The sequence below is a fragment of the Cynocephalus volans genome, chromosome 11 (assembly GCF_027409185.1).
Source record: "Cynocephalus volans isolate mCynVol1 chromosome 11, mCynVol1.pri, whole genome shotgun sequence".
Taxonomy (NCBI): domain Eukaryota; kingdom Metazoa; phylum Chordata; class Mammalia; order Dermoptera; family Cynocephalidae; genus Cynocephalus; species Cynocephalus volans.
Genome location: NC_084470.1, coordinates 91,596,840 through 91,624,168, shown reverse-complemented (window position 1 = coordinate 91,624,168; position 27,329 = coordinate 91,596,840). Strand labels below are relative to the sequence as shown.

Below are 27,329 nucleotides of genomic sequence, written 5' to 3'. Positions count from 1 at the left end.
GCATGAGGAGCTGACCAGAGCAAGCTCCTAGAGCCATTTCTCAGCAAGTAAAAGAGAATTTTCCTCCCAGAAGGAGAAGGATTTTCTCCCCTGCTCTGCAGCCGAGTAAAAGAGATTAGCTCCTAAACCTGTGAAATCGACCAGAGCCTTGTGATTACCAGGGCTTGAGAGAGGACTCAGGAAGAAAAGGAGAAATAAATCAAAGAGCCTGTCAGTTCCTTTGGCCACGTCGGAAGATGTCATCTCAAACTAAGTTCAAGAAAGACAAAGAGATCATCGCTGAATATGAAGCCCAAATAAAAGGTGAGAGAAGGGCTGGGAGAGTTTCCCTTCTCCTCCCGTTTCCTTTTTCTCTTGCTCTGGCTTTTTTTTTCCTCCTTTTTCCTCCCTGCCATCATGAAATGTTGTTATGCATCAATAATCTTATTGTGAGTAGGAACAGTGTCAGCAGCACAAGTCCGGACTGGTTTCAGTTGCAGATAGTGCCGGGGTTGGGAGTGTGGATTACGGAATGGGCAGCAATCTCTGCATTGCAGGTGTGTGAGGAGGATTCTATGCTCGACTTTAGGAGTGTCGTGAATACTCCATCATCTTGGCGGTGACATGTCACTCTAAGGCCATTTTGACAGTCGCTGCCTCCTCCCCTTCCCTGCCTGGAAAAAGCCCCTTAATATTGATGTATATTTTTTGCGATCTGCCTTTTTTTCCTCCCTTTTGGTTTTTGTTCTTGGTGGTTGTTTTGCCTCCGCCTCTTTCTCTGGGCTGATATTCACATGGATGTGCACAGGGAGGCAGCATCCCTGGGCGGCACTTCTTTGTCGGTGTCTCTCGGCTGGCCTGGGTTGCCATGGATTAACTGTTATAGGGCATATTGATCCAGACTAATGGAGGCATTTAAGCATAAAGAGGGAGCTTGGTGCAGAAAATGTATTATCTCACAGTGTGCAGCCCTGTCGCTCTGTGCGCACGAGTTTAGGGTCATGGGCTTTCATTCAAAGCCAACGTACCTCGGCGTACAGTTTAGGCTGGTAGGCGCTGCCTGGGTTCCGTGGTTCTAGTCCTTCCTGCCAGGAGGGAGAGATGACCTCTGGCTGCTGGTTCCAGGTTCTTTCAGAAGCTGCTCCCTAAATCCACCCTAGCCAGGCGAAACAGGAGAAGAGACACAACTGCATAGGTAAATGCAGGCAGGCAGACTCTTCTCCCATACCCACACGTCCAAGGCTAAGCTTTGGCAAAGGAAACCTAAAAGCTCCATGTGCTATGCTCACCCTTTCTCCAAGGATGCACCCTAAGGGAAGCTTGGGCCTCCCTGCGTCCGTTTTCTTTCTGCTCATGGTTCTCCTTGCTGCGACACAGGGTGTGTTGTGGTCTCTCACAGGAAGACTGAAGACAACCTACATCTTCAGTGGATATTGAGGCCTGTCTCTGAGCTTACATATGGACTGTTGAGCTAGTTGGTTATTTGGGGCTCAAGTGACCTGAGGTTGCCACACTTGCTTCTAGGTGCTGCTGCAGCTGAAGACTCAATGACCCGGGAAGTGGGGTGGCGTCCCTAGGAGCGGCGCGAAGGCCGGGCATCACAGCTGCCGCAAACGCTTCAGATGCTTGGGAAACTTGGGAGGGGAGCAGCCACGGGGGGACGGCTTTATTTTTTATCCAGTCTCACCAACAGTCTTTTCCTTTTAGCTCTGGTCAAACCCGGTGTGCTAGTCACCTCTGAGTAGATCCCAGGGCAAAAGGAGCAGAAAAGCCGCCTCTACCCCGGTCTCCTCCTCTTTAGTTTTCAGTTCATTGTAGAAAACAGTGAATTATTATGTTACAGCCTTGCTGAAAATTTAGAAACAAGCCCTTATTGGTCAAAGATTTGAATTCACCCAACTGCTCAATTCAAAAGCCTAGTTTTAGTCTTTGAATATACACTTTTTAGGAAGTTTGTGATGTATAAGACTAACTTGGCTGATTATTTTTTTCTTTAAATTGAGGTTCCCATGAAAAATGCCATAATAGAGAAAGGGATGTTGAATTTTGGACAGTTTGGGTTTTCATAAGCATTGTATTGGTAGGAAATGTGTTTATCTCGTTTTTGAAGGATTGCTGGTGCTGAGTCAGTGAACTTTGCTTGAGGACCAATTAAGCATTGATTGCTCTGGCTGATTCTTTTTTTATTTTTACCTTTTATCTTTATTTTAACAACTAATCAGCAAGTACCAGGTAATAAATTTCATCAGGAAATTTGTCCAAATAATCTTGTCTCTTCCAGACTTTAAATTTCTCTGCATTCCGGTTAAAGGAGTTTGATTTTATTCCTATAGAGTTAACACCCACAAAAATTAGGTTAGAATACTGCTGTACCCAAGACCCTCTGAAATCTTTTCTTTCGTAATTCTATTTGTTAATCATCATCATAATTTCTGATGTGTGTATAGGGCTCTACAGTTTCTATGGCTCACTCCCAGACATCACTGCTCTTGGCCCACATAATATACAGAAGGGGTAGTATGAGCTCAGTTTCAGAGATGAGGAAACTGAGCCCCAGTAATGTTAAATGACTTGCCCAAGGTCACAGGCCTGTTTTCTCCCAGGCCTGGTTCCTGATACATTGTTTGCTTGAAGCTGCCTCTGGAAGGATTGATGTTAGTAGCAGATGGCAGTTTTGTGGTGGGGGCTGACTGCCTCTTGGTCGCGTCCCATTGTTTACTCTCTTACTTTCATCCTGTCGCCTTTGTCACTTGTCTCTGAAGAACATTTTACCAATCACCAAAAACAATGCCTGACGCCAGTTATCCTTCTCCCTGGGCATCATTTGGCCAGTTTGGTGCAAACAGTCCACCTAGTTAGACAGACATTCTCTGTAAATTGTGTTAAGGAAACTTTTGATTTTTAAAAATGATGCTGACATCTTTGTTGACCTACTCTCTTTTATCTCTTTTTGAAGAATTTACTGACCTAACAAAGGCAAATGTTTTAAAAGAACATTTTTTCTATTGTAAAAAATTTTAGACTCATGCCTTCTCTTGCTTCAAAGGATACTTGAATTCCTTTTTGTAGCTGCAGAGCGGTTGTAAACCATATGCTTGCACATTTCCAGTGATGGGGAACTCACCACGTTTCAAGCCCATGTAATCTACCTTTGTACAGCTCTTGTTAGTGTTTTTCTTATCTTGTGTTAAATATGCTTCTCGTCCACCTATTGGTTCTATAGTTCCTTCTTTTTGGGACTTCATAGAACAAGACAGATTTTTCTTCTCTATGACTGCCCATTGTGTGTTTAGAGCCTCTGATTATAGCCCTGAGTCTGATTATCCTCATTTGCTTAGGTAAGATGGTTCACTACCACTTGTCTTCACTCTCCTTTGGAGCTACTGCATCCTGGGCTGCAAGTTCCAATGTCTGGCCAAGTGGAGCTGGCCAAGGGAGATGATTACACCACCTCAGTGAGGGCAATGAAAGAAGGGGTGGTGATGATCATGGTGGATCTAAGAGCACATGCACTGTCTAAATGGGCAGTTACTACTTGGGTTCAACCAGATGTTGCCATTTAGGAATGTAGGCCCAGCTAGATCTTTCAGTTTTTCAATAGATGCCGGATATCTGGATGAATGCTTTCGTTTTTGAAAGAAGTTGTGCCAAAAGGACCTCCAAAAAATCATACTACTTGTGTCCTACTTCAAGAGTGGTACAAAATTCTAAATGCAATTCTCAGGATGTGGTCAAAGAAAGACAACAACTCTCCCCTCCTTTATGCTGTCTGTAATACTTCTATTAATGTAGCCCAAGGGTTGAATTAGCCCTTTTTGCTGCTCACCCCCTATTGCACCATATATATTTTGCCTGCTGAATTTATCCAGTCCATTAGGCTAGGAGCCTTGTCAGAGAGAAGAAAATTAAATGAATTTAACATGATTTCTTCTTGATGGCCCTGTGCTGGCTCCAAGTGGACATTACTTCCTATCCTAGGTGCTCATAAGCAACCCCTTACAAATCTGCTTGAGAACCTTGCCCACATTTTCTAGTCTGGAACTGATAAGCTCTGACTTCTCTCTCTTTTTGAAAATCAGAGTAGCATTTGCCCATGCCAGCTTTTTGGCACCTATCCTATTCTCCATAATTTCCTCAAAGATCACTGATAGTGTTTGCTAATCTTATTTGCAGGCATGCTCAGTATTCTGGGCTCTAATTCATCTTGATGCCAGACATAATGGTCTGTTCTGCATTTATTCAGAGTTTCTATTTCCATTTCAATCTAATAGAATATTGGAATAGAAATGCAGTGATGGACTTTAGCGTTTTATTTTTTATCACACACATCTATATTCATTTTAGGCCATTGTCTTAATAGCACGAGTCTAGAATTTGGGGAAAGAAGAGCAGGTGTTGAGGATAATCACAAGGTGCACGTATGTACTCATTCATTTATGCATTTATTCCACAAACATTGATTATCTACTTTGTGCTTAGTCTTGTGCTGGGTATTGTGAGAGATGCAAAGTATAGGATACATTCTTTGCTTTCTATGAGTTTTCTTGAAATATGGTGAAAAAATAAAAGAACGAAATAAAAAATCCCCAAACACAAAAAACTATCCAATGAGCACCAGCATGAGCTTAGTCTTAGTCTTTGAAGACCTCCTTAGGAAGGCTCGCTGATTTCAACAGGATTAAATGAGGAAAGCAGGCTAGGTTGGGGAAACAGTTGGGAATCACAGTCACTGTAGCCAGTGGGGGAGTTCATCTACAGGAGCCACTGCTCGGCTCTAGCCTGTCCCTGCCAGGCAGGAATGTGAGCCCAGAAGGGTCAGTTCTTTCAGTATTTCAAGGGAATCTGGATCTTCAAACAAAATCTCCTGATTTTTAAATGGTGGCTCAAATTTTTAAAAACACTCTGCTGCCTGAACAAACATGTCAGGAGGATGGGACAGCCTTAGCCTGTTGGGATGCCAGTTTGCAACTTCTGGCCCACAAGTTGAAGTCCATAAAAGGCCTTGGTGATAGGGCCTCAGCCAATTTTCCTGTTTCATCTTTTGTCACTTTCTCTACGATAGGCCTGTGCCCTTATAACCACATTAGACCAGTCCTTTTTCTCCAGATCCTCCATGCCCTTTCCCATCTCCAAATCTTTCCCCATTTGTGCCCTTGTTCTGCTTAAAATGCCCCTCCACGCCCCCTTCTTTTTATGGCTGGCTAGCTTCTGATCATCCTTCACTGCCTGCTCAAATATATACTCTCTCCTGGGCAGATCTATTCTGAACCTTATAATCCTTAATTACAATTTTGTGTTTAGGCCCTTGGCCATGATCTCTCGAGGGCAGGGGTGCCTATGGTCATCTTTGTTTCCCTAGTGTGCTTGGCATACAGTTGGTTGAGGGAGTGGCTGATAAGTTTTAATCTTATAACTCGTAGCTCAAAGTTACGTTCTTTGACATCTGTATTAGTTGGCTCAGGCTGCTATAAAAAAGTACCATGGACTGGGTGGCTTTTATTTATTTCTCACAGTCTAGAGGCTGGGAAATCCAAGGTGTTGGCAAGTTGGGTTTCAGCTGAGGGCCCACTTTCTGACTGGTAGACAGCTGACTTTTTGCTGTGTGTTCACATGGCCTTTCCTCAGTGCCTGCTTGTGGGGAGAGAGGGAAATCTCTCTCTTCCTCTTCTTATAAGGGCACTAATCCCTTAAGGGTCCCACCCTCATGATCTAATCTAAACCTAATCATACCCCAAAGGCTCCACCTCCAGATACCATCACATTGGGGATTAGGGCTTCAACATGTGGAGCTTGAGGGGACACAAACATTCAGCCCATAACGACATCTGTACTTCTTGTTTCATTGAAAGTAAGGGTTTTACTGGGAAAAAAAATATTCTTCACGGTTTGCTGAATTTTCTTGCTCATCCCTGGTAGAGAAGGTGTTTATTAGTGGAGATCTGGTGAAGACTGCTGGGTTGAAAGCCAGAGGTAGGGTCTGCCACTTCTCAGTGGGGTGTGATCTGGGGAGCACTTCACTCCAGGCCCCTCCCAGGCTGGGGAAATCAATGAATCTGAGGGTCCATATTGGCCATTTCTGGAGTTTTTACCACCAGAATTTATATACTAGGGATGATCTCTTTTTTCCAGAAACCCCTATTTTTCATTCATTCAGTGACTCTTACAGGCTATATTATACAGCTTTATTTAGCAGTGGGAGGTAATTCATTTTTGTTTAGTGTCTATGTCTCAGTCATATATAGAGTATCTCATTTTGTGATCCCCATGACTCTGTGAGATAGTCGTTATTATCATTTTGTAGATGAAAAGCTGAAGTTCAGAGAAATAAAATAAATTGCACTGGATTGCACAGCACATATTGGCAGAGCTAGTCTTCCTGACTTCCAGTGGTGCAGGAAAGGAGCACGCATGCCAGGCAACGTGGCTCTGTAGCCTAGGCGTCCTTCAGCAGGAGTCAGTCTGGGATGGGTCTTAATCTTTGACTTCCTATCCTTCCCAACATTTCACACTCCTGCTAATCAGATCTCTCCTAGTCCCCACCTGATGCCATTGGGGTATGACAGATCTCTTCACTGCCACCCCAGGGAGTCATCTTTGGGAAAATGCCCACTAGAAGCATGCTGGCATGACTCTGATGGAGGCCACCAGATCCACCTCTCGCCAGCCAGCCCACTCCACCAACCTACAAATACAAAACCAGAAATTTTAGGTGCCTTCTAGGCCAGCTCTCCTATTTTTTCTTCAGATGTCGAAACTGATGCTCAGAGAGCCCTGGCCTTCAGGTGACTTCTAGACTACATCTCCACGAAGGTGGAAGCTTTAACTGCTTGGCTCCCTGCTAGTCTAGTGCCTGCCTTCTAGTTGGTGATCCGTAAACATAATTCAGTTGAATTGCTCTGGTGGGTGGTGGCTGCCTGGGGAGGTGAAACTAAGTGGTACCTTGGAAAGAAAGATGAGGCAAGGATATCTATCAGGATAAGGATTGGCAAGGCCAGGTGGAGAAGAGATCATGCTGGTTCCTGAAACTGAGTCCTTTCCTGCATAGCTGACAGGAAGGGGATGGGGCTGACTTTCTAAAGGTGCTGAGCCTGGTAGCTTCTGGCAGATACAGTAACCAGGAAGCTCTGTCCTGGGCTCGGTTTTGCTTGGAAAGGATTCATTCCTGATGGTTCGTTGGTGTTTATAAAATATCTTGGCTGGCCAGGAATGGGACTTTGGCTCTATTCTCTTAATTTGTTTAACCATTATGCAAGTTTATGTTTGGGGCAGTATTCCCTGAAGTGTGTCCCATGTAATTGGATGTGAAGAGCTGCTGGGTGCAAAAAACAGTTGTGTGCTCAAATAGGTCTTGGAAGTTCTAGGATAAACTGAGTGAAATAGGTCTGGACTTCTAGGGACCTTGAATTTGTTGTGTGAATCACTGAGGGAGGACTACAGAGTTTCCTCAAATTAATGGGACTTGTAGACTTTTCTCACAAGACTCTGTTCCTTGGATTACATTTTGGAACATGGTGGGCTGCACAGTTTGTGGATTACCTGGGTTCTTTCTCTTCACCTCTTGCCCAGTTTCTTAATTTTTTAATACTTTTCTCAGAGGGCAATTTGACGAGGGGAAGAGGTAAAACAAAGGCATGCCCGGTTCGTCTAAGTGATATCAACTGCTTGAGGTCACTTAGAAAATGTGGGTTTTGACATTTCCCATGACACAGTGCTCAACCATTTAAATGGTAATTTGGAAACAGCTCAGCCCTGATCCTTATGTGTTGGGTGTGCTCGTCTGTGTGTGACATTAAGGGGTTGCACACAGCTGCAGGGGAACGTTCGAGGTGCCTTGAATGGACCTCGGCTCTGCCCCTGGGATTGTGCACTTGATGCCAGATGATAATGGAGCAGACAAAGACAGAGAAGCCTGTGGCCCTTTGCATCTCGGCATGAACAAACCTCAGCCACAAATCCAGGTGCACAAGAAATATGTTTTTATTTCTTATGACTTGGTTTCCATTTCACATTTCTCTATTGTGCTGGGGGGTGACAGAAATAAATTAGAATTAATTTGAGATTTCTCTTGCTTTTCCTCCAGAGCTGTGTCTCAAGGTCCAGGGGGATTTAGGCAGCTCCAAGCCTATTGTAGGGACATCTGCTGTGGTGTATCATCAATCTACTTTGGCAACTACTGGGATATCCTCCTTTCTATTGGGTCTTCAGTGGTTAGTCCGTGCCAGTGATCTCTGTTCCATCACGTGTCCCCGTCTCCTTGGCTCCTTCTGGGCAATTTGCAGGCAGCAGGGGCAATCTTGCTGCTCACACACCACGCAGAGCCAAGAGGGACTCTAGACATTTGTCTCGGGCCTGTGTTGGCCACACCCAGCACTTGCTTCTTCCCTGAGTCTCCCTAGGGCTCTGCCTGGGAAGGGGACCCAGCTCCTCTCTGTTCTTAGATTCTGCAAATCCATTTGGTGGTTCCCTCGTCACCCACCCTCCCTGGGCTTGTTTGGGCTTGTAGAGGGAGCTGGTGCAGATTTTTTCCTTATGGATTCGTAATATCTACATACACCTTGCTTTACTGACTCTCACCTTTGGCCCAGGAAGTCTTTATCTGAGTGTGCATGTGTGCATGTGTGCCCACATGGGGCACAGGAATGGGGCTGGTGTCCTTTCTCTTGGTCATCATTCTCTCAAAGCTGTTGTCCATAACCCCGGTTCTTTCTCTTCTCCCTGAGGACTAGGCTTTTGAAAGTCAAGAGCCAAGAGTTGACTCTGTCTTTGTATTGTCTCTGAGGCAATGAACACAGAATGCCCTCGCCACTGAAAAGGGTCAGAGAAATCTAAGGAAATATGGAAGAAAACCTTCAATATTTCAAAATATTAACCGCAGTGACCTTCTTTCCTTCTCCATCTCCACCATCGTTGTCCAGACCATCATCACCTCTTGCTGGGACCAGGGGTGACATCCTTCAATTCCTGAAGCAAACGGGCTCTCACCCGTGATTGGCATTTTGGGCTGGATCCTTCTTTGTTGTGGGGCTGTTCCGTGTAATGTGGATGTTTAGCAGCATCCCTGGCCTCTTTCCACTGGATGTCAGTAACATCCCCGCCCCCAGTTGCGACAACCAAACACGACTCCAGATATTGTCCCGTGGGGGGCAAAATCACCCCCAGTGAGAACCACTGTTCTAACCGTTCTCACTGCTTCTTCTTTTGTCCCTGCAGTCTCTTCTCTCTATGGCAGCCAGCATTTGTCCTCACACAACATCAGTCTGATTGTGCCCCTAGACTGAGTTTACAAAGCCGTGTTCTGCCCACCTCTTCCCCTCCCCTGTGCATTGTCCCTTGTCATTAGGTTCCAGCCGTGCTGGCCTCTACTGGTTCCTTGAGTTTTCTGAGCTTGTACCTGCTTTGGGCCTTTGCACTTAGCTTTTCCCTCTTTCTGGAATGTTCTTCCCTTGGATTGCATTTGGCTGGCTCCTTCCTGGTATTCAGCTCTTGGGCTGCATGCCACATCCAGACCACCAAATCTTAACTAGCCATGTAGTAACTCTCTATGGGATCAGATAACTTGAATTCTCAGCAGAACACTTATGGATATATATTTTTCCTTTGTTTCTTCTCTTTGCCAGGATTGAAGCTCTATAAGAACAGGACCTTGGTTTCTCTTGCTTGTGTTTTTCTAGTGCCTAGAATAGCTCTTGGTGTATAATAGGTGATCGCAGTTTTTGAAGCAGATACGGGCTTTCCCCAAACCCTGGCTGAGAGGTGACTCAGGCAGATGAAGAATCCAGAGAACGGACACTTGTATCTGTACAGAGTCACCTAACGGCTGGCTCAGAAGGAGTGGAATGAAAGAACTGGTGGCCACTTGCAGGAATATTGTAGGTAATCCAATATATTCTGTTAATTGAATTCCTAGTATGTGTCTGAGATGGGGACCCAAAAATGGGTAAAATGTAGTCCCACCCCTGCCTTTGATGGACTTGCAGTTTTCTAGGGAAGACAGTTATAAAAATAGATCAATTATGTTACAGTACAATAAGTATTGGGACAGTGCTGGAAACACGCACTGTGGAAACTTACAGTGGAAGTTACAAGTTTGCCTGGGAGAGCTGGGGAAATTCTTACAGAGGAGAGGACTGTTGAGTAGGATTTTGAAGATAAGTAGAAGTTCTCCAGGTGGTGAAAGGCATTTTGTCAAACGAGAACAGCATGTACAAAGGCATTGGGGGTCACAAAAGGGCTGGGGTACTTAGGAAATGGTGGGAAGTTTGGCATGGCTGAAACCCAAAGTAGGTGGAGTGGAGCAGGTGGGAGATGAGGCTGGAGAGGAGAGGTGCTTGAAGATTTTTCTAATCATCAGATCCTGCAAGTCTTTCACCCTGGAGATGGTATGGATGAGAGTCTTATTTATTTAGTTTTTTATTGTGGTAAAATCCACATAACACAAAATTTACCATCCTAACTATTTTTAGGTGTACAGTCAATGGTATTAAATACATTCATGTTGTTGTGCAACCATCACCCCATCCATCTCCAGAACTCTTTCATCTTGTAAAACTGTAACTCTGCCCATTAAGTAATAACTCCTCATTTCCTCCTCCCTCCAGCCCCTGGAAACCATCATTCTACTTATTTCTCTATGAATTTGACTCCTCTAGGTACCTCACATAAGTGGAATCATAAGGTTGTTTTTTTTTTTTATGGCTGGCTTATTTCCCTTAGCATAATGTCGTCAAGGTGCACCCATGCTGTAGCATGTGTCAGCTTTTCCTTTCTTTTTAAGGCTGCATAATATTCTGCTGTATGGATAGACCACATCTTGCTTATCCAGCCATCTGCGAATAGACACTTGGGTTGCTTCCACGTTTTAGCTGTTGCGAATAATGCTGCTATGCATTACTATAGCTGTATTTTTATAACACTTTTTTCTGATTACGGATGTAATACGTGCTCATTATTTTAAAAGCTTTGAAAATACAGAAAAATATAAAAAAAGAAACAGAAACAAAAAAGAATCTTGAAGCCACTACTTGAGATAACTACTATGAACGTTCAGTGTACTTCCTTCCAGACTGCACATCTCTCTCTCTCAAATCTGTTTTATATCTGTACATAACAAAAAACGAGATCATAGATCTTTAACGCAAAGTTATAAACATAAAGCTGATAGGCAAATAATCAGAGGCTGATGGGCCTAGGGCTTGAAATAGAGCAAGGTCTAAAAATAAATAGAGTTTGTCTAGTAAGGACATCAATAAACATGACCTCCCACATCCATTCTGATGGTCCTCTAGGGAGGGCTATTGGTTTGTTGAAAACCATTCTCGTGAGGTGATTGTCTTCTGCTGGCCACTTTGCAGATTTGTATAAAATTGGGGAAAACTGAGCTACCTCGTCAAGAAGTTCCCCCAGCTCTACATCTGTTCCAGCCACTTTCAGCTAGAATTTTCCCCTTCACAGCCCCTTCCAATCTCACTTCCCTGTTGGTACCCAGGCAGCAGATCCTGTCTTTGACACAAGTACTAAAAGGAGACTCTTGTCTAGGGCAAAGAATTTATTCTCTGCAGCTGGTTACCCACTGCTGGCACGTGTTTCCTGGTACACCTTTCTTTTCCTTGTCATTGCTCTCTGACGGCTTCCCTGGTCATCAGTGGTACTTTTTGGGTTCCTGATTGCTTGTCTGCTCCTGACAATGGTAACCTGCTATCCCCTTGCTTCTGACTGCTGGTGAGGGTCTATTCAAAATACAGTTCTCTGTAGATCAGTAAGTTTTCCAGCCATTTGTCAAACAGAAGGGCCTGGATTCCTGAAGGTGGGTGGAGTTCTCACTGAGAGATTCGAGCTCAGTGGGGTGAGACAGCTCCTTAGGGGGATCTTCTATAGCTTATAGTGCCTTAAAAGGAATCAGAAAGAGAGAGTGATGACATGAGAGGCCTCGTACCAGTGAAATACCTCAGCCACCTTCAGGGACATGAAAAAGTGGGTGTCATTTCTGTGATTTAATTTGTACTAAAGAATGTGAACTGGCCTGAGCAACACAGCTCTTCTCCAACTGTGTCTCAGCAGGAGACTTGCAAGCAGCATTGGCCAGTAACAATGTCTTTACTTTGATCAGTGGCCTTTCCAAATAGGATATTTTGGGTCTCTCAAAGATATATCACCTTGGGAAACTGAGGCAGAAGAACAGTCACTTCAGTTTCTGACATCTGATAATTGATTACTCCTTGACCTCTTGTCCTGACCATCTGGACTCCTGACCTCTTGCCTGGTTGTGGCCTTTTGAGTGTATTTGTCTCTTGACCCTCAGCTGATCTAGGACTCCCTCCTTGGCCTATCCCCATGTTTCAGGCCCCACCCTGAGCATCTCTGACTTGCTGGATCTTGTACTTGGCATAATACCACCAGCAAAACTCTGCTCCAAAAATGGCAGAGGCCCTACTGCTTTCTGCCAGAAACACAGAATTATGTTATCGGGAGTAGTGTGAAAGAAATGCTGAGAATGTGATAGGCCCATTCACATAGATTTAGTTTAACAAAAATTTATTGAGCTCCTACAGTGTTGCCAGCCTTCAAAAACTTTATAATGCTATGGGGAAGACAAATTGTAGTTCCAAAAGTGTTGAGTGTTACATAAGGGGTGGTGCAAAGTGCATGGGGGTGTCTACAGTAAGCGGATCTAAATGGTTGAAAATGCTGTTGGTGATTTTCTGATATTGATCTGTAAAGTTGAATCATATTGGCTAAGCTTATCTCACCACCATTATTTCCTGAGCTCTTTAGGATGTAGACAGACTATCTCTCCATTTAGAGAAGGGTCAGCAGTCATCAAAATATTTAAAGTGTCAGGAAGATCAGTGCTTCTAAGAGAAACACAAAACTCCAGGTGTAAAAGATAAAAAAGGTTCCAGAAAAGGAATATTATTATAGCTCTACTTAGGACGGTAAATGCAAATAAGTACTTTTAAGATGAAATTAAAACCAGGGATCAACTGAAGAGGATTGAAAACCACCTTGGTTGGATAGAGTTAAGCTAAAGTCATGGAAATAGATGAGCCGAGAAAACGGAATGTGGAAGGCAGTGGCTGTGGAGAACCATGCTCTGGGCGGAATCTCATAGATCTGGGTTTGAACCACGGCGCACAACCAATCAGCCAAATGACCTTGGATGATAAGGCATTTATCTTTTCTGAGCACCAGTTTTCTCATTTGAAAAAGGGGGATAATGATACCTCACAGTTTGTGTGTGCACACGGGTATGTGTGAATTAATTGAAACACATGTCAGAATTTCTAGCACAGTGCTCAGCACACAGTAGCATTCATTAAACAATGAAAATGGTAGCCAGACAGATATGTGGGACATCAGCATTCAGAGTCCTGGATGGCGAACCTGAGTCTGCAGGTGAAGCCATTTCTAAGTGTGCCTGGTTGGAAAGCAGAGTAAGATGGGGAAGTACTAAAAGTCATCAGTAGAGGTACAGTTGCCAGCATGGTTAGCTGGGAAAAGAAAGTTCTAGTAAGTCGTAGATCGGCCTGACGCTTTCTTTGCCTACTGTAGTGTTTCTCCCAGTATGGTTCTTGGGCCTTCTGCATCAGAGTCACTTGGGAGGAACTTGTAACAACAAATTTAGATTCTGGGATCTTGCCTCAGACCTTTTGAGTCAGAATCGCTGGGGGTGGACCCTGGGAACCTATATTTTACAAGTGCCCCAGCTTTCATGAACTTGAAGTATTTGGCCCTGGACTATAGCAAACTCACTAACTTCACTGTGTATCTTTTTTTGAAAGCAAAAGAAACATTTAATAATTGTTTTAGTCTGTTTCTGTTGCTTATTACAAAATACATGGAATTGGGTAATTTGTAAGAAAATGAAATTTATAGCTTACAGTTCCAGAGGCTGGGAAGTCCGAAGTCCAGGGAACACATCTGATGAGGGTCTTCTTTGGTGTTGGCTTTACAGCAATGCAGGGGTCTCACATGGCAGAAAATGGCAGAGCAGAGAGAGAGAGACTCTCTTGTGCTCTCTTTTTAAAGCCCTCAGAACCATGCCCATGACCACCGTTAAACCACCAACTTAATCACCTCTTCAAGTACCCATCTTTCAATTACCATAATAGGATTTCCCACCCTCAACAGCTACCGTGGGTATCAAGCTTCTAATACACAAAACTTGGGGGACACAATTCAGTCCTTACCAATAATCAAGTAGACTACTGATGAGTGAGGAAAAAAAAAACCACCCAAAGTGTGTGTGTGTGTGTTGCAATTTTATTTTTAAAACAAAAAAAAAGTGTGTCTTTATGTATTTGGGTGTGTATAAAAAAGTCTGATGGTTCTTACTAATTGGTAATGATGTTTATTTACCCTTGGGGACTAAAGGGTGGAGACTGGAGGGACAGGGGACAAGATGGTAGTGACAGGGAATAGTGAAAAGGAGACTTTTAAAATCTTAATTCTCTAATTTCGATCAACTTCTAAAAGATGAGCATGTATTACTTTTCTAAAAAATTCCCATAAAGTTGACAACAAGCAAAGAATTTGTTGGCAAAATTCCTACTGGAGAAGATGCTCAGACATCAACTGAACTGTAAAAGGAAAGAAAGAAAGAGACACCTGCAGGACATATTTAAGTTATTCTTAACTTTATGGTATTCATTATATAGTGTAAGAATGATTGCTGAAATGAAATGTAATCTTTTACTGGATTATTCCCCTATGCACTGAGGAACGTGTTTTTCTATACTCTTATTTCAAAATTGTAAAAGATGGATATAGAGGTGGCAAAGTGAAACCAACCTTTTGATTTATTGGGTTTAAATCAGGGGCCATCATGGTGCTGTGTGGGATTTAGAATCATAAGACCTGATTTTCCATTTCTGAGCTGTCTTCTGAATAAGTCATGTCACCATTAACTTCCTCATCTGTAAAATGAGGGCATTATCTACCTTAAACTGTGGTTGCTGTGAGGATCATATGAGGTGGTGTGTGAGAAAGTAAAGTCTAGAGTGCTGCAGAAATGTTCATTATTTCTATTTTTGTCTAGCTCCTCCCTGGGACATGCTGCTATTCCAGTGGGCTTGTTTATGTGTCTGTCTCCCTGTGAGCTCATTGAGTGTGGAGGTCTTGTTTTATTCATTCTCAAATTCTTGTGCTCAGTGCCTGCCACACAGGAGGCATTCAAAGCAAGTTCTGGAATTGCTATCAAGGAGAGGAAAATACATGCCCAGTTTGGTTTAGGCTTATGAAAATATCACGAATGTCTTCCAGAAAACATTACCTTCCACTTTTATTTAAAGGAATTAAAAAAAAAAAAAATTCATCCAAGTCCACAACAGAAATGATATTGCTAGGAGAAAATAAAGAACTTCATTAAGGAAAATTTAATTGCCCAGTTTTCTAAAGTGACAGAGCTGCTTCTCTCCTCCTCATTACTGTCAAATGCTTGATGGCTGTTGCCAAGGGGGGCAAGATGAATGAAGAGAGATTGTGAAAAGGCAAATCCTGAAACTCTTGGAAAAAAGTCTCCCAAGAAACGGGAATGCCCCCCCCCCCCCGGGTCTCCAGTTCCACACACTGTCTGTCAGAGCCCTGAAATGAGGCTTCTTGGGGCTCCTCAGACAAAGGCTGTCTTTGGCCTCCACCCCAGACCTTGGCTGGTAAATCACAAAATCCCTTATTTACCCTGGAAGTGGGAAAATTTCTAGTAGCTTGACAAAACTGGAAGGATTATCTGGGGTTCAACTTGTGGGGCTCTGGTACCTCCAAGACCCTGATAATTATCATCTGAATGGGTGGGGGAAAGACTGGAGCCCTGGGGTAGAAGGAAGGGGCCCATCTCAGCTCTGGTTCCCTTGGCCCCTTTTCATGTATTGCCTTGAATCTGCTCTTTCTTTCCCCGTTTCCTGTGCCAGTTCCCTAAGCACAAGCCAGACCCATAGCACCATCAGATGGGTCCATAATTGTTTGAACAGTTCCGATTCTTGCTCAGACCACTGTCAGCGTAGGTGAGGTCTCTAGTGGCCTGCCAAAAGGCCCTGTCCTTTTCAGTGTTTTAATTGAGTATTTGGATGAGATGGAGCAGGACCATCCAGTCTGAAAATGGCAGGAAACCAAGGAAGGCAGGCCTAGTAATTGGGAACGTGGTTGCTGGTACTGAACTGACCAGGGTTTTGCAACCCAGCTCTGCTACTTTCTAGCTGTGTGACTTTGGGCAAGTCCTTATCTGTAAAGAGAAGATAATAATCTCACTTCAAAGAGTTATGTAGGGGGTTAAATGAGATAGATAATGCATGTAAAACCCTTAGCACAGTGCTTAGTAAGGACTCGGTAGATGTTACCTATTGCTCATTAATGATCACAGTTATGAGTAATACTGCAGACTCTGGAGTCTGTTAGCTCTGGGCTCAAATTCCAGTTCTGCCACATATTAATTGTGGACAAGTTTTTTAATCTATCTGAGGCTCAGCTTCCTTCTCTATAAAATAAGGACAATAATACTTACCTCGGGCATTGATGTAAAGCATTCAGGCTAAAACAGACATACAGTAGATGCTAATGAACAGTGGTTACCATCTAGAGAAACAGTGAATCCTGTGACAGACAGAACCAGGAAGCAGAGAGAGCTTAGTAGAATGGAACTGACTCTAAAGATGTGAAGTTTAATAGTAACTATAAAGGAAAAACTACCAGTTTGTCAATAGAAGCTATACTTTTTCAGATCTTTAGCCCTGAGAGGAATTTCTCCTGCGAATGGATAGGAATGTGAATGGAGTAAGAACAAACTGGCATTTGGTTAGGATGCCAGACCTCACACCTGGACCCCACCCTGTCCCTTATCCAGGGAGCTCTTGGCCTCTCTCCAGAAGATTCCAGAGAGAGATATATGACAAACGCCACTGACTGGGAAATGAACTCCTGTCCCAAAGCTGTGGCTAAACACTCCAATGCAGAATTCTGGTGAGTTCTCAGTTCTCCATGTGGAGAGCTCCTTTGGCCTAGGTAGGTTAGGTATGCAGGCCTCCCCTCCAAGCCCATACCTGAAACTTGGCTCTAGTGCTCCAGGGTAACCAAAGCTGGTCTGGAGAACACTGACCTGTGGAGTATCTGACTCCTTTCCTGTAGGGACCAGCCCAGACAACTGCCCCACCTCTCTCCAAGATGCTGCCAGGTCTAATCAGCCACAAACGAGAAGAGAGAGTGTCAGAAACCTGGACCCACCACGACTTGACCTTTGATTTCCTTGGAAGTACAGCTTCTGGGAATTTTGGTTCACAAAGGTGTCCTTTCCTTCCAGTGGGTGGATTTTTATGCCCTTACTCATGACCCTGATTTGAAGAGGAGTAAATAGAGTTGGCTTTCAGCTTGCTAGAGGTCAACACTCCCCTCCCTCTCCAACCTTGTTGATCTTTCTTCTATCGCCCCCAAGAACTTAACCACCAAGCCTATGATCAAGTCAGGGTGTGGCTGTCTCTCTCTGCAAAGACATCCATGGAGAATCAATGAAATCCAGTCTGCATCCTCAGCACTGCTCCATGGTGTGCCTGCCATGCAACCAGGAGCTGGGTAGTTTAGCCCCCAAGGATTTATGAACGCCTTTTGGATGTCTCTCCCCTTCTCCAGATGTTTGAAGCAGTTCAGGACTCAATGGTAGAAAAATTCAACTTATTTTTTTCCAGACCAATGCTGAGCATTGAGCAGAGGTGGCTTGAAGGCCAGTGATGTATTTTGTTGAGATGCACAACAAAATTGGATGACTTCATATAAATATTTGTATTTCTGATTCTTTAAAAGCAAATGGAATGATCTGGCCACACTGGGTTCCCATTCCTATATGGTAACCAATCAGCCAGAGCTGCCATATTTAATTAATTAATTAATTAATTTTTATTGAAACATACTTGATTGCACATATCTGTGGGGTAGAGCATTGAATATCAATACCTGTGTGCAATATGTGATGCTCAAATCAGGATAGTCAGTATATTCAATGTGTCATTTTTTGTGGCCCTTTACCAAATAGCGACCATCTTTAGATGAGGCATAAGCTCCTGAGTTGCTATCTCTCCCGGGCTCAGGAGACCCCAGTCCTCACACTGCCTTCTCTCACACCCACTGCTTCACTCATTTACCTAAGCTGCCTGGTGTCTACAGGCATTGGGGTTCGCCACTTTTGGATCAGGCCAAGAAGTTATACTCTATTTTCTGTCTCAAATTAAGCTCATCAGGCTGGGTTATACCTGAGAATTGTATGATAGCTTAATAAGTGATTCCGTGTCTGTGATATAAAAATGCCTCCAACTTGCCTCCATCCTACAAATTTTACAGTGGAGTCTCCCTGTCAATATTTCAAGTAAAACCTTCATCACCTCTCCCTAAGGATGAGTTGGAAGTTGGGGTCAAGGACAAGACACTTTCCCCCGAGGAGAAGTGCTGTTGTGTTTGCCTTTGACCAGCTGCTAGAGGCCAATAAGGACCTGGTGATATGGTGGAAGGTGTCCTTAGTCACCCCTGTAGTAGTCACTATGATGCATTTTTAGTAGTTAAAAATCCCTCAATGTACACTTATCATTTTAACACCAAAGAATAATTCATGAAAAGCAATTCTGCCCAAACAGTGTGGTCTGAAGACTCTGCATTGGACTGTGAAATGAGAGAGGCCCAGGACTGAATTCTGGCTTCATCATTACTAGTTCTTGACCTTGGGCAAGTCATCTTCCCTATCCATGCCTCAGTTTCTTCCTCCTTCAAGTAGGCACCTCACTGGACTCCTGTGAGGATTAAATGAGATAATCCATGTGCAGTGCTTACCCAATGTCTGGAACATGGGCCACACTCAGTAGGTGATCTTTGTTATTATTCTTACCCAGATTTTGAGGGTTCCATTCGATTCAAGAGTGAAATTTAGAACATCTACATCAGAATTGGCAGCTTGCAGGAAAATTTAGACCCACTAGTGTGTTTTGCTTGGCCTTTGTAACGTGTACAAAAATGAATTATTTTCCAACATTTAAAAATCAAGAGAGTTAAAAAAAATCTAGCATCTCTTGCAAAACAGGAAAATCTAGAAACACTAAGCCTTCGTTCTCAGTGGCAGAAATTAGCTGTCTTCTTCCACTGTTGCCTGCTTGACTCTTGTGGGCATTTGAGTTTTTTGATCTGGAGGAATGGATCAACCGTCAGTCAACCCTCCATAAATATTATCCCCTGCAGATGGGCTTTGGAGAAGGTAGACAGCAGGTTGTGCTCACTGGCAAGAGCCACAGTGCCATCTGTGTGATCGATGAAATTCAGAGCCATCAGTTTCCACAGTCCGTGGGGCAGGGGTAGGGTCATGATCCTCTTAAAAGAATCTGGGAAATTAACAAAGATTTTTACCTGTTGATGGATGGCCACCTCGTCACCACATGTAGGTGTGTTGAAATTTAACAAGGAAAAAGTGTGAAGTCTTGCCCTTATGTCTGAAAACGCAGCTGGCCAAGAACAGACTGGGGAGAGACGTGCTCAGCAGCAGCACTTGTGAAAAGGACTTAAGGTTCTCGTTGACAGTGAGTTTTGGTGTGAGTCACCAAGAGGCAGCTGCCAAAAAACCTAAGCTGATTTGGGGCTGCGTTTATAGAAGCCTAGTGTCTGGAAGACCTTTCTAACAATTAGAGCTGTCTTGAAGGGACAGGCGGGCAGCCTCAGGAAGCCTTGATCTCCCTGGCGTAGTAGGTGTTGGAGGCTGAGTGATGTGCCCCAGCAAAAGCTTGTCAGAGAGCGGATTTAGGCATTAGAGAGAGATTTGTTCTAGGTGACATGTAAGGTCTCTGCCAACCCTATTATTCTCGGCTTTCTGCAGCCCAGCAGAAGAACGTAATTTTCATAACAGAAGTAGAAATCTTGCTCTCTGATATAGGAAAGGACACATTAAAGAGACTGATTGGATGCAGCCATTTTGTCAGAATGGGAATGCAAACGTCCAGTTCTTAACAAGTAATTTGGGCAATGGATGTCACCGCACCTACCCCACCCCTGATCCCCTGCCTTATTTCTCAGAGATGGGGAGCGGGATCTCTTTTGTACATTACTGGTAGTTTTGGAGAGCTGAACCTTCATACAGAGCTTGCAAACGGACAGCACAAAGGCCAAATCCAGCTCACAGATGTGTTTTATTTGGCCTGCACTGTGTCTTTTAAGAATGTGAATTAGATGCCAACATGTAAAAGTGAGAAGATTTCACATAAAATCCAGACTTCCAGCACCTTTTTAAAGAGTCAGAGGGTCTGGCAGTGCTGGGCCCTTGTTCCTATGTGGCAGCACTGGCCAGAGGTGAATGCTGATCGCCCTTCTCTGACAGGACTTGAGCCCCTGCTTGGCCACTGTCCACATCCCCCTTTCTCACCTGCTCCAGCTGTTCACCTGACCTGCCCAGCCCCTGTGGGTACTGGAGTTTGCGATGCCCCGTGTCATGGTTAGTTTTTAAGGTCCCACCCCACACTGTCAGAGATATCCCTAAGGTGCCATCAAGGACTCTGTGCTCACCTCCCCAGCAGTGGGTGGCAGCTGGGAGTCCCTTGGGGGTGGGGGTGGAGAGAAGGGGAGGGAGCAGAAATGCCTTTACAGCTGCTCCTAAAATGTACCTGTGGCTCATGCACAGCCAGCCCCTTATTCTTTCATTTCTGCAAACAGCCCCAGCTGTTTGTGTGCGTGGCTCCGAGGCTCCCAGTGGTTTTCCTTATATTGACCCAAATCTTTACCTTTGTGACTTCCATGCTGTGGGTCTGTTCTGGAGCTGTGTAGAACAATGGCTTCCTCTTGCACAGCAGAGCCCTCCTGATATTTGCAGATAGTGGTCTCCTCTCTTCTGGGAGCTGGCTGACAATCCTTGCCCTGAGAAGATGGTGTGGGCTGGGGATGGGGGTACAGAGAGACCAGATGGATTTACTGGAGGTGGTTAAGACACAGTTGCTTTCAGGTGGGCCCTGAGCCGGGCGGCTTTTGCTTGGAAGCCCTGAGTGTCACATGCAGCACGCTCCTTTCCAAAGGTTCCTCCCTCCAGGCACAGAACTTCTTTTGGTTGCTGGGGTCTGGGAGAGACAGAGAAGAACTGAATCTTTTTATGGAGCTCTGGTATTTGGTGGTAGAAATTGCAGGGACTTTACCCAGAGCAGGGAAATCTTCAAGGGCTCTTAGCTCATGGCGGTTGGCTGCTACCAGGCAAGGGGAGTGAGGTCTACCTATTGGCCTATTGGTTGGCTTCCCCAGTCCATGATAGAATTTGCTAGACTTCCACCCTGTCTGCTCTTAGGCTCTCAGACTGAAATTGTCTAAACTGGGACTTCAAAACCCTTGCAACATCCTCTAGCACCACTTTCTTGCACAGCCACCCTCCCTGCCTGGGTCCTCAGGCTTGTCATTTAGGAAATGCCCTGATGGCCTGTGTTATTCCTAGTGTAGGTACAGGGTCTGGTCTGGCTGTCCACAGTGCAGCCATCCGGCAGCAACTTTGTGTTTTTACTATAGGTGACTCAGTGTATTCTCTTACTGAATCATCCTTTAAGTGTTATTTCCCTTCTACCTTTCCCTAATCTTTTTTTTTTTAAAGACTGTCCTTCCTTAGTGCTTTTCTTCTACAGATACGAAGGTATCTGAATTGTGGCAGTTTCAGGAAGGTGTTATCTCTAGGGAATGCCCTAATAATTACTTGGCATCTGGAAGATGCTAGAATCTGTACAGAGGGGAGAAGATGGGCAGGCACAGCTGGAGAGGGTCAAGTTTGTGGGATAGTGGGCTGTGTTCCCAACTGTTTCCCTCCCTCCCCGTTCTCATACTCCCCTCTGTTTTGGAAAAGGAAATGGCGATATCCCATTTGTGAAGGGCACGACATCACAGCGCTAATGTCACTGCTGCTTCCTACTTTGGGGTCCTGGCCATTTCCTACCTGACCTGCTCAGCCTTCCCTGGGTGCTTCCATGGGTCTGAAGTAGTCAAGTCTTGTTTCTAAATGGGTCGTTCTATTAGGGGCTTGGGTAATTCTTGGTGACAAAATTCAATTGTTGCTGTAGGTGTTGGGCTAAGGGCATGGAGTATGCATGTGTGGAGCGTGAGGAGGGGTTTGTTGCAGGGGTGGGGTGAGGACGAGGGTCAGGTGTTCCCTTCTGCGGGAGCATCTGTCTCCTTCAGAACCCTCCTGGCTTGTGAAATGGCTTCGCATGAGGAGACAGTCTATCTGGAGCCCATTTCACTTCTGTGTAGTGTGGGGAGATAAAACTTTAAGAGCAGAAGGGCACGTCTTCTGTCCAGAGTCAAGATTAATTGATGGGCTTTAATGGAAGCAATCGAATCTCATAGCAACACTTCCCATTAAGCTCATAGTCGTGCACTGTTCTATGAAAGCCAAGGCAACTTCAGAATCAGCAGGTTCTTGGAAACAGTTGACTCCTGGAAGCCATTTACATCTTTCCTCCAAATGGCTGGTGGGGAATGGAGAGAAAATGCCTTTGGGACATCTGTACGTGACTGGGATGAAGGGCTCTCTCTTCTCCTTTGCCTTGTGGTTTGCACATACACTCACATCGTGTTCCATTTGATCTTAACAACCCTGTGATGCAGGCGGAGTTGGGGGGACTGTTGTATCTAGTGTACAGATGAGGAGGAACTCCTCTAGATTCTGGAAAGCCAGTGCCTCAAGATGTCTGCTGAGAAAAGGGCTCTGTGTTCAGATATGTGTTGGAAGCATTCTTTCTCCTTAGAGATTCATAGTTCACCTCTATATGGAAGGCACTGATAAGTCCTGTAGAGAAAAAAATAAATCTATTTAATTTATTGTTTCCTGAACTCATCAACCTAGGTACTATTTTTTCTTTATGGTATACCAATTGGCATCTGCTAGGCATACAAACTTTTTCTGTAAAGGTCAAGAGAGTAAATATTTTGGGCATTGTGGACCATACGGTCTTTGTTGCAACTACTAAACTTTGCTGTTGTACTGTGAGAAGATCCATAGACAGAAAAATAAGTGGATGTAGCTGTGTTCCAATAAAACTTTATTTACAAAAATAGGCTATGAGCCAAATTGGGCTCAAAGGCTGTAGTTTGCTGACCTCTGTTCTGGAACAACATTCTTTGGGAAATGCTGCTTCAAGCATCCAGGGAGTCTTAGACAGGGACTATACTCTCAGCCTCCAGACCAGCTGGCATGGGTGCTAATGTCTTGTTGAATGTGGCTCAGAGGCTGGATACCTTGCTTAGGGTATATGATGGCTAAATGCTGTCACACAGATATCATCCATCTCTTGGCTATAAATTCCATTTATTTTTCATTGTTCTCTGCTCTTTTGGAGTGAAAGACCCAGGAAGAGGGCAAAATGTTTTGTGTGCCTGCTGTGGGCAATTGCAGTGAAGTGCTTGTGGGTGTTTGTGTGCAAGCTGGTCACAGCGTGACTGTGGTATTTGTGTTATTAAGCATGAATGTGTCCAATAGATAAGTCATCGAGTTAAAGTTCTTTATTTCAAAACACTTAACGGAAGATGCGATGTGGAATATTCACCAGTGCTATCTGGGTTGAGGTCTGTGGTGATAAATCAGGCGTATATTCAATCGATGAGCAAGAATTTGCTAAACACCTAGCATGTGCCCTTGCTTTAATCAGAACTTTGGACTGCAAGTAACAGAAGCCAGGTTAAGCTGGTGGCAGTGCAAACAGAGTTTACTACGAAGATGCAAGGTATCCTGTGGAATCCAGGTGGGCAAAAGCAGTTGGCTCCAGGATGGCCTAGGACCAGGAACTGGGGTGCTAGGGAGCCCTAGTTTGTTCTAGACATCAGTAGGTGTAATTTCTCATTTTGTCTTCTCTCTGCACATCTGCTTTATGCTTCCATCTTGGGAAGCCAGCTGTTTCTGATACTTGGGCTACAGCAGGTAGACAACGGTGGCCCACAGCTCCCAAGTTTATGTTTCAGTTGGAGGTAAACATACCGAAAGACAGTTGACTCTCTCTCTCTCTGTCTCCCTTTCATTTGCCTTCTTTTCCTCCTCCCCCACTTCAATATTGCTGAGGAAGGGACACTGATTGGCTCAGTTTAGGTCATCCCGAACCAGTCATTGTGGCTAGTGGTTTGGGATTAACAACAGAACGATGAACGACGTCAGCTGGATCCTACCCCTGTGCGTGGGGCAGGCAGTTTCCAAAGAGGAAGGTCTGCTACGGCCTTTCCCTGAGTAGGTGCCGATCAGGCACAGAGTTAAAAAGGGTCCTTTTTTCCCATGACATTTAAAAACTAGTTGGAAAACAAAACAAATACATAGTAGTGATGACAATGGTAGATGTGCTAAGTTGTTTCATTAGACAGTGAAGAAGATAATAGTGTAAATAAGGGGCCAAAATCAGTCTGTACAGACATTGAGAGCAAAAAGAGATGGAGACAGGAGAGGTTTGTGTGGGCTGACAGCCTCAGGCAGGGCTTTATGCAGCAAATAGATGTTCTCTGAGGGCGGGAGGGAAGCAAAGAGTTTTGACTAGGGAGATCAGCGTAGGTAAAACCAGAATTGTAAATGCAAATGGGGCCTGGGTGGGAGCTTTAAACTGGAAGTTTCCTTAACAAGAGCAGGGAGGTAATTTTAGAGGGTAGTGGAAAATACGTTCAGGAAAGCAGGAAACTTTGCTGGAGACCCAGTCCTCAGGGGTCTGTTAACTGTAGCAGAAGGGGCTGGGGCTAGAACTACTCCCCCTTCGCTGAGTCGGGGTGGGAGTGGGAGAGGGCAGTGCTGGGGGAAGACCTCCAGCTCCACGCATGCAAGAGCTCCTCCAAGCTGGCAGGTGTGTGGCCTGGCTGTGGGGCTGGGAACTTCAGGAACAAGACTTAGGCACTGGGGACCAAGGCAGATACTGTCAGCAGTGGGGTGGTATAAAGTGGGGTTGGACAGAATGGGAGTTGGGAAATAATACAGGAACCCCAGGAATCTGACATGGGGCTACGTGCAGCCACAGGATTAGCAGCGAGAATGGTGTTGCTTTGATTTCTTCAAACCATCCTCTTCCCTTTCCCCTCATTAAAACTTTCCTGTTGTTGTCCCATATGCCCAGGACCTAGTGGCCGATGATTAGGGAGTCAATGGTTGATGTGGCTTTAGGTGCCACCCCATTTCAGTGATGTTTGCATTGGGACAGATGCCTTAAATGCCTCAAACCAGAAGAATGACAGTGCCTGGGATTTAAAGACAAAGACGCTAAGCCCAATGTCAAGGACTCCATCTGTGCCCCTTTGTGGAGAGAACTCTTGTTTGGGGATATAATGGTCAAATGAGATGCCTGCTGTCCAGCAGCAAGGGAGCTTGAGCCTGACGCCTGCATACTTTTAGAGCAGCAGATGCTGGGCATCGCGTGACAATCTGGGCAGCATCAAAAGCGAGTGTAGGCACCAGCTGAGGACCGCTTAGCTGCAGAGGAGGCCTCATCTCGATGTTTGCAGCTTTTCACAGAGGCGGCTGGAAAACATGCAGGACTTGCAGTCGGAAGACCTGGACTTGAATTCTTGACCTTTTATTCCTCGCAGTGGAAAGTTACTCAAACCCCTGAGCTGCAAAGTCCTCATCTGTAAATGGAGGTGATCCCATCCATGGTGATAACCCGCGTGCTTGTCCCTGCCACACGCTATGTGCTCAGTACACACGTTACAGCTGAGCCTCAAGTCCTACTTTGAGTCCCTGAATTTGCCCTAATGCTCACCATATGCAGGAGGCCTTGACAGCACGAGGCTTCAGATTGGAACTTCCAGTAGCAAGTGGCTGACCTCCTCCTAAATCAAACTATTCCATTGTCAAGAAGGTTTGCTAGAACCGTCTCCTTGAATAGAATTGCAAGACACCTCTGTCCCTTAGAATAAGTGTAAGCTGGTTGACTCATGACCACGCTTCCATGATTTGTAGGCTGCTTTCACAGACTCCTAAGTCAGGGATGGGAAGTAGTTTCTCTCTGATGTGCCGACTGCGATGGATTGGTAGTGGCTGCTGAAGGGCTGTGTTGAGAAGGATTCTGAGGCTGTGTTCCAGGCTCGGTAGGAGAGAGTATTGCACCTGCCGTGGGCTCCGGCTGGGGGTGGTGGTGGATACAACACACTTGTTTTCTCTGAGGAGCATTCTCTTCCTTAGACCTCCCATTGTGCTTTAGGTGACTTATTCCCTCCCCCCCCCATCACTTTTTCCTTCCACACTTCAGCTTGTCAACATTTAAAAAGCCATCTGGCTCTCACCTCTTCTACCTAATTCATTTCTGGGGCGGATTTGACCAATCTGGCTGGCCGGGCTGGGATCTTTCCCGGAGCAAAGTTTTTTGGGACATCCTCCCAAATATAGGAAGACCATTTTGGGGTCTGCGGTCCACTGATAAACATTCCAAATTAGTAACGCCTCTCTCAAAATCTGGAGCCCAAGCTATGCACATCTTCCAGAAGTGCTCTGAGTAATATACAGGCCAGCGACGGAATAATACATCCCTTGATCCTGTTAATGCGGCTTAAAGGTCGTGTGAGCTTTTCCCCTGTGTTTGTAAAGCTGAAGCTCTAGTGCATCCCCTGAAAGGGGTGGTGGTGGTGGTCGGGGGCAGGAGAGCCGGGCGCAGTCCTGCCCCTTCTCTGCCAGCCTCCTTTGCCCTCCTCCCTTCCTGCATGGGGAGTGACCGTGGGGATGGCTCACTGGGGGTGGTGGTGGTGGGGGAAGAACTCCAACTTGGGCTGGGGGCCACCCTGCTGCTGTCTCTTTCTGCTATCACAGTCCTCTTCCTCTCCTGTCCCCTCCCCACCTCTGTGACTCTCTCCATGGTTATTCTTCAATAAGTCTGGGACCTGAAGGGATGACATATGGCTCCAGCACAGCGTTGTCCAAAGGTCACAGGTCTTGTTCTGTCACAATGAGGTCATCTGCCCTAAAGGTCCCTGGACCACTGTCGGTCCTTGAAGTGTCCCCCAGTCTGGAGCAACATGAAAAAAATAAGAGTAATGCAGGGATTTTTCCATGAGGCTAGCTGTATATAATTATAGACCTGCCCTTTATTCTAAATTATGTTCTTCCTTTCCAGTGAGTGTGTGAAATTGTCCTTTTTAAACAATTGAGATAGTCTCTCCACCCCCACACACCCTTAGTAATGTTGGCAACTCTTTGTAGATACCCCGTCCCCTCATTTTTTTGGGGGGGATGGGAATTTTACTGGATTGTGGGGTCTGGTCTGAAAACCACAGCCTTGTCCAGGGTGAGGCCCCTCAGAATGCTGCGTGCCTCCTGGGAGGGTCTTGAAGACATACTCTGGCATCTCAGGGTGGCCCCTGAGGCACAGGATTGGGCCATGGGTGACTTTTATTAGTAGTTTAAACTTCCCACAGCTCAA

The 27,329-nt window shown here is 45.1% G+C and overlaps 1 protein-coding gene across 2 annotated transcripts in view; it reads left to right on the top strand.

Annotated features, from left to right (window-relative positions):
- Positions 1–236: 236 nt before the first annotated feature.
- The window catches only part of SRGAP3 (SLIT-ROBO Rho GTPase activating protein 3), a 229,785-nt gene continuing 202,692 nt past the window's right edge, over positions 237–27,329 (top strand). For both annotated transcript variants that reach the window (XM_063114225.1, XM_063114223.1), the window contains exon 1: positions 237–303. In XM_063114225.1, the coding sequence (XP_062970295.1) occupies positions 237–303 (67 nt within the window). The remainder of the gene's footprint in view (positions 304–27,329) is intronic.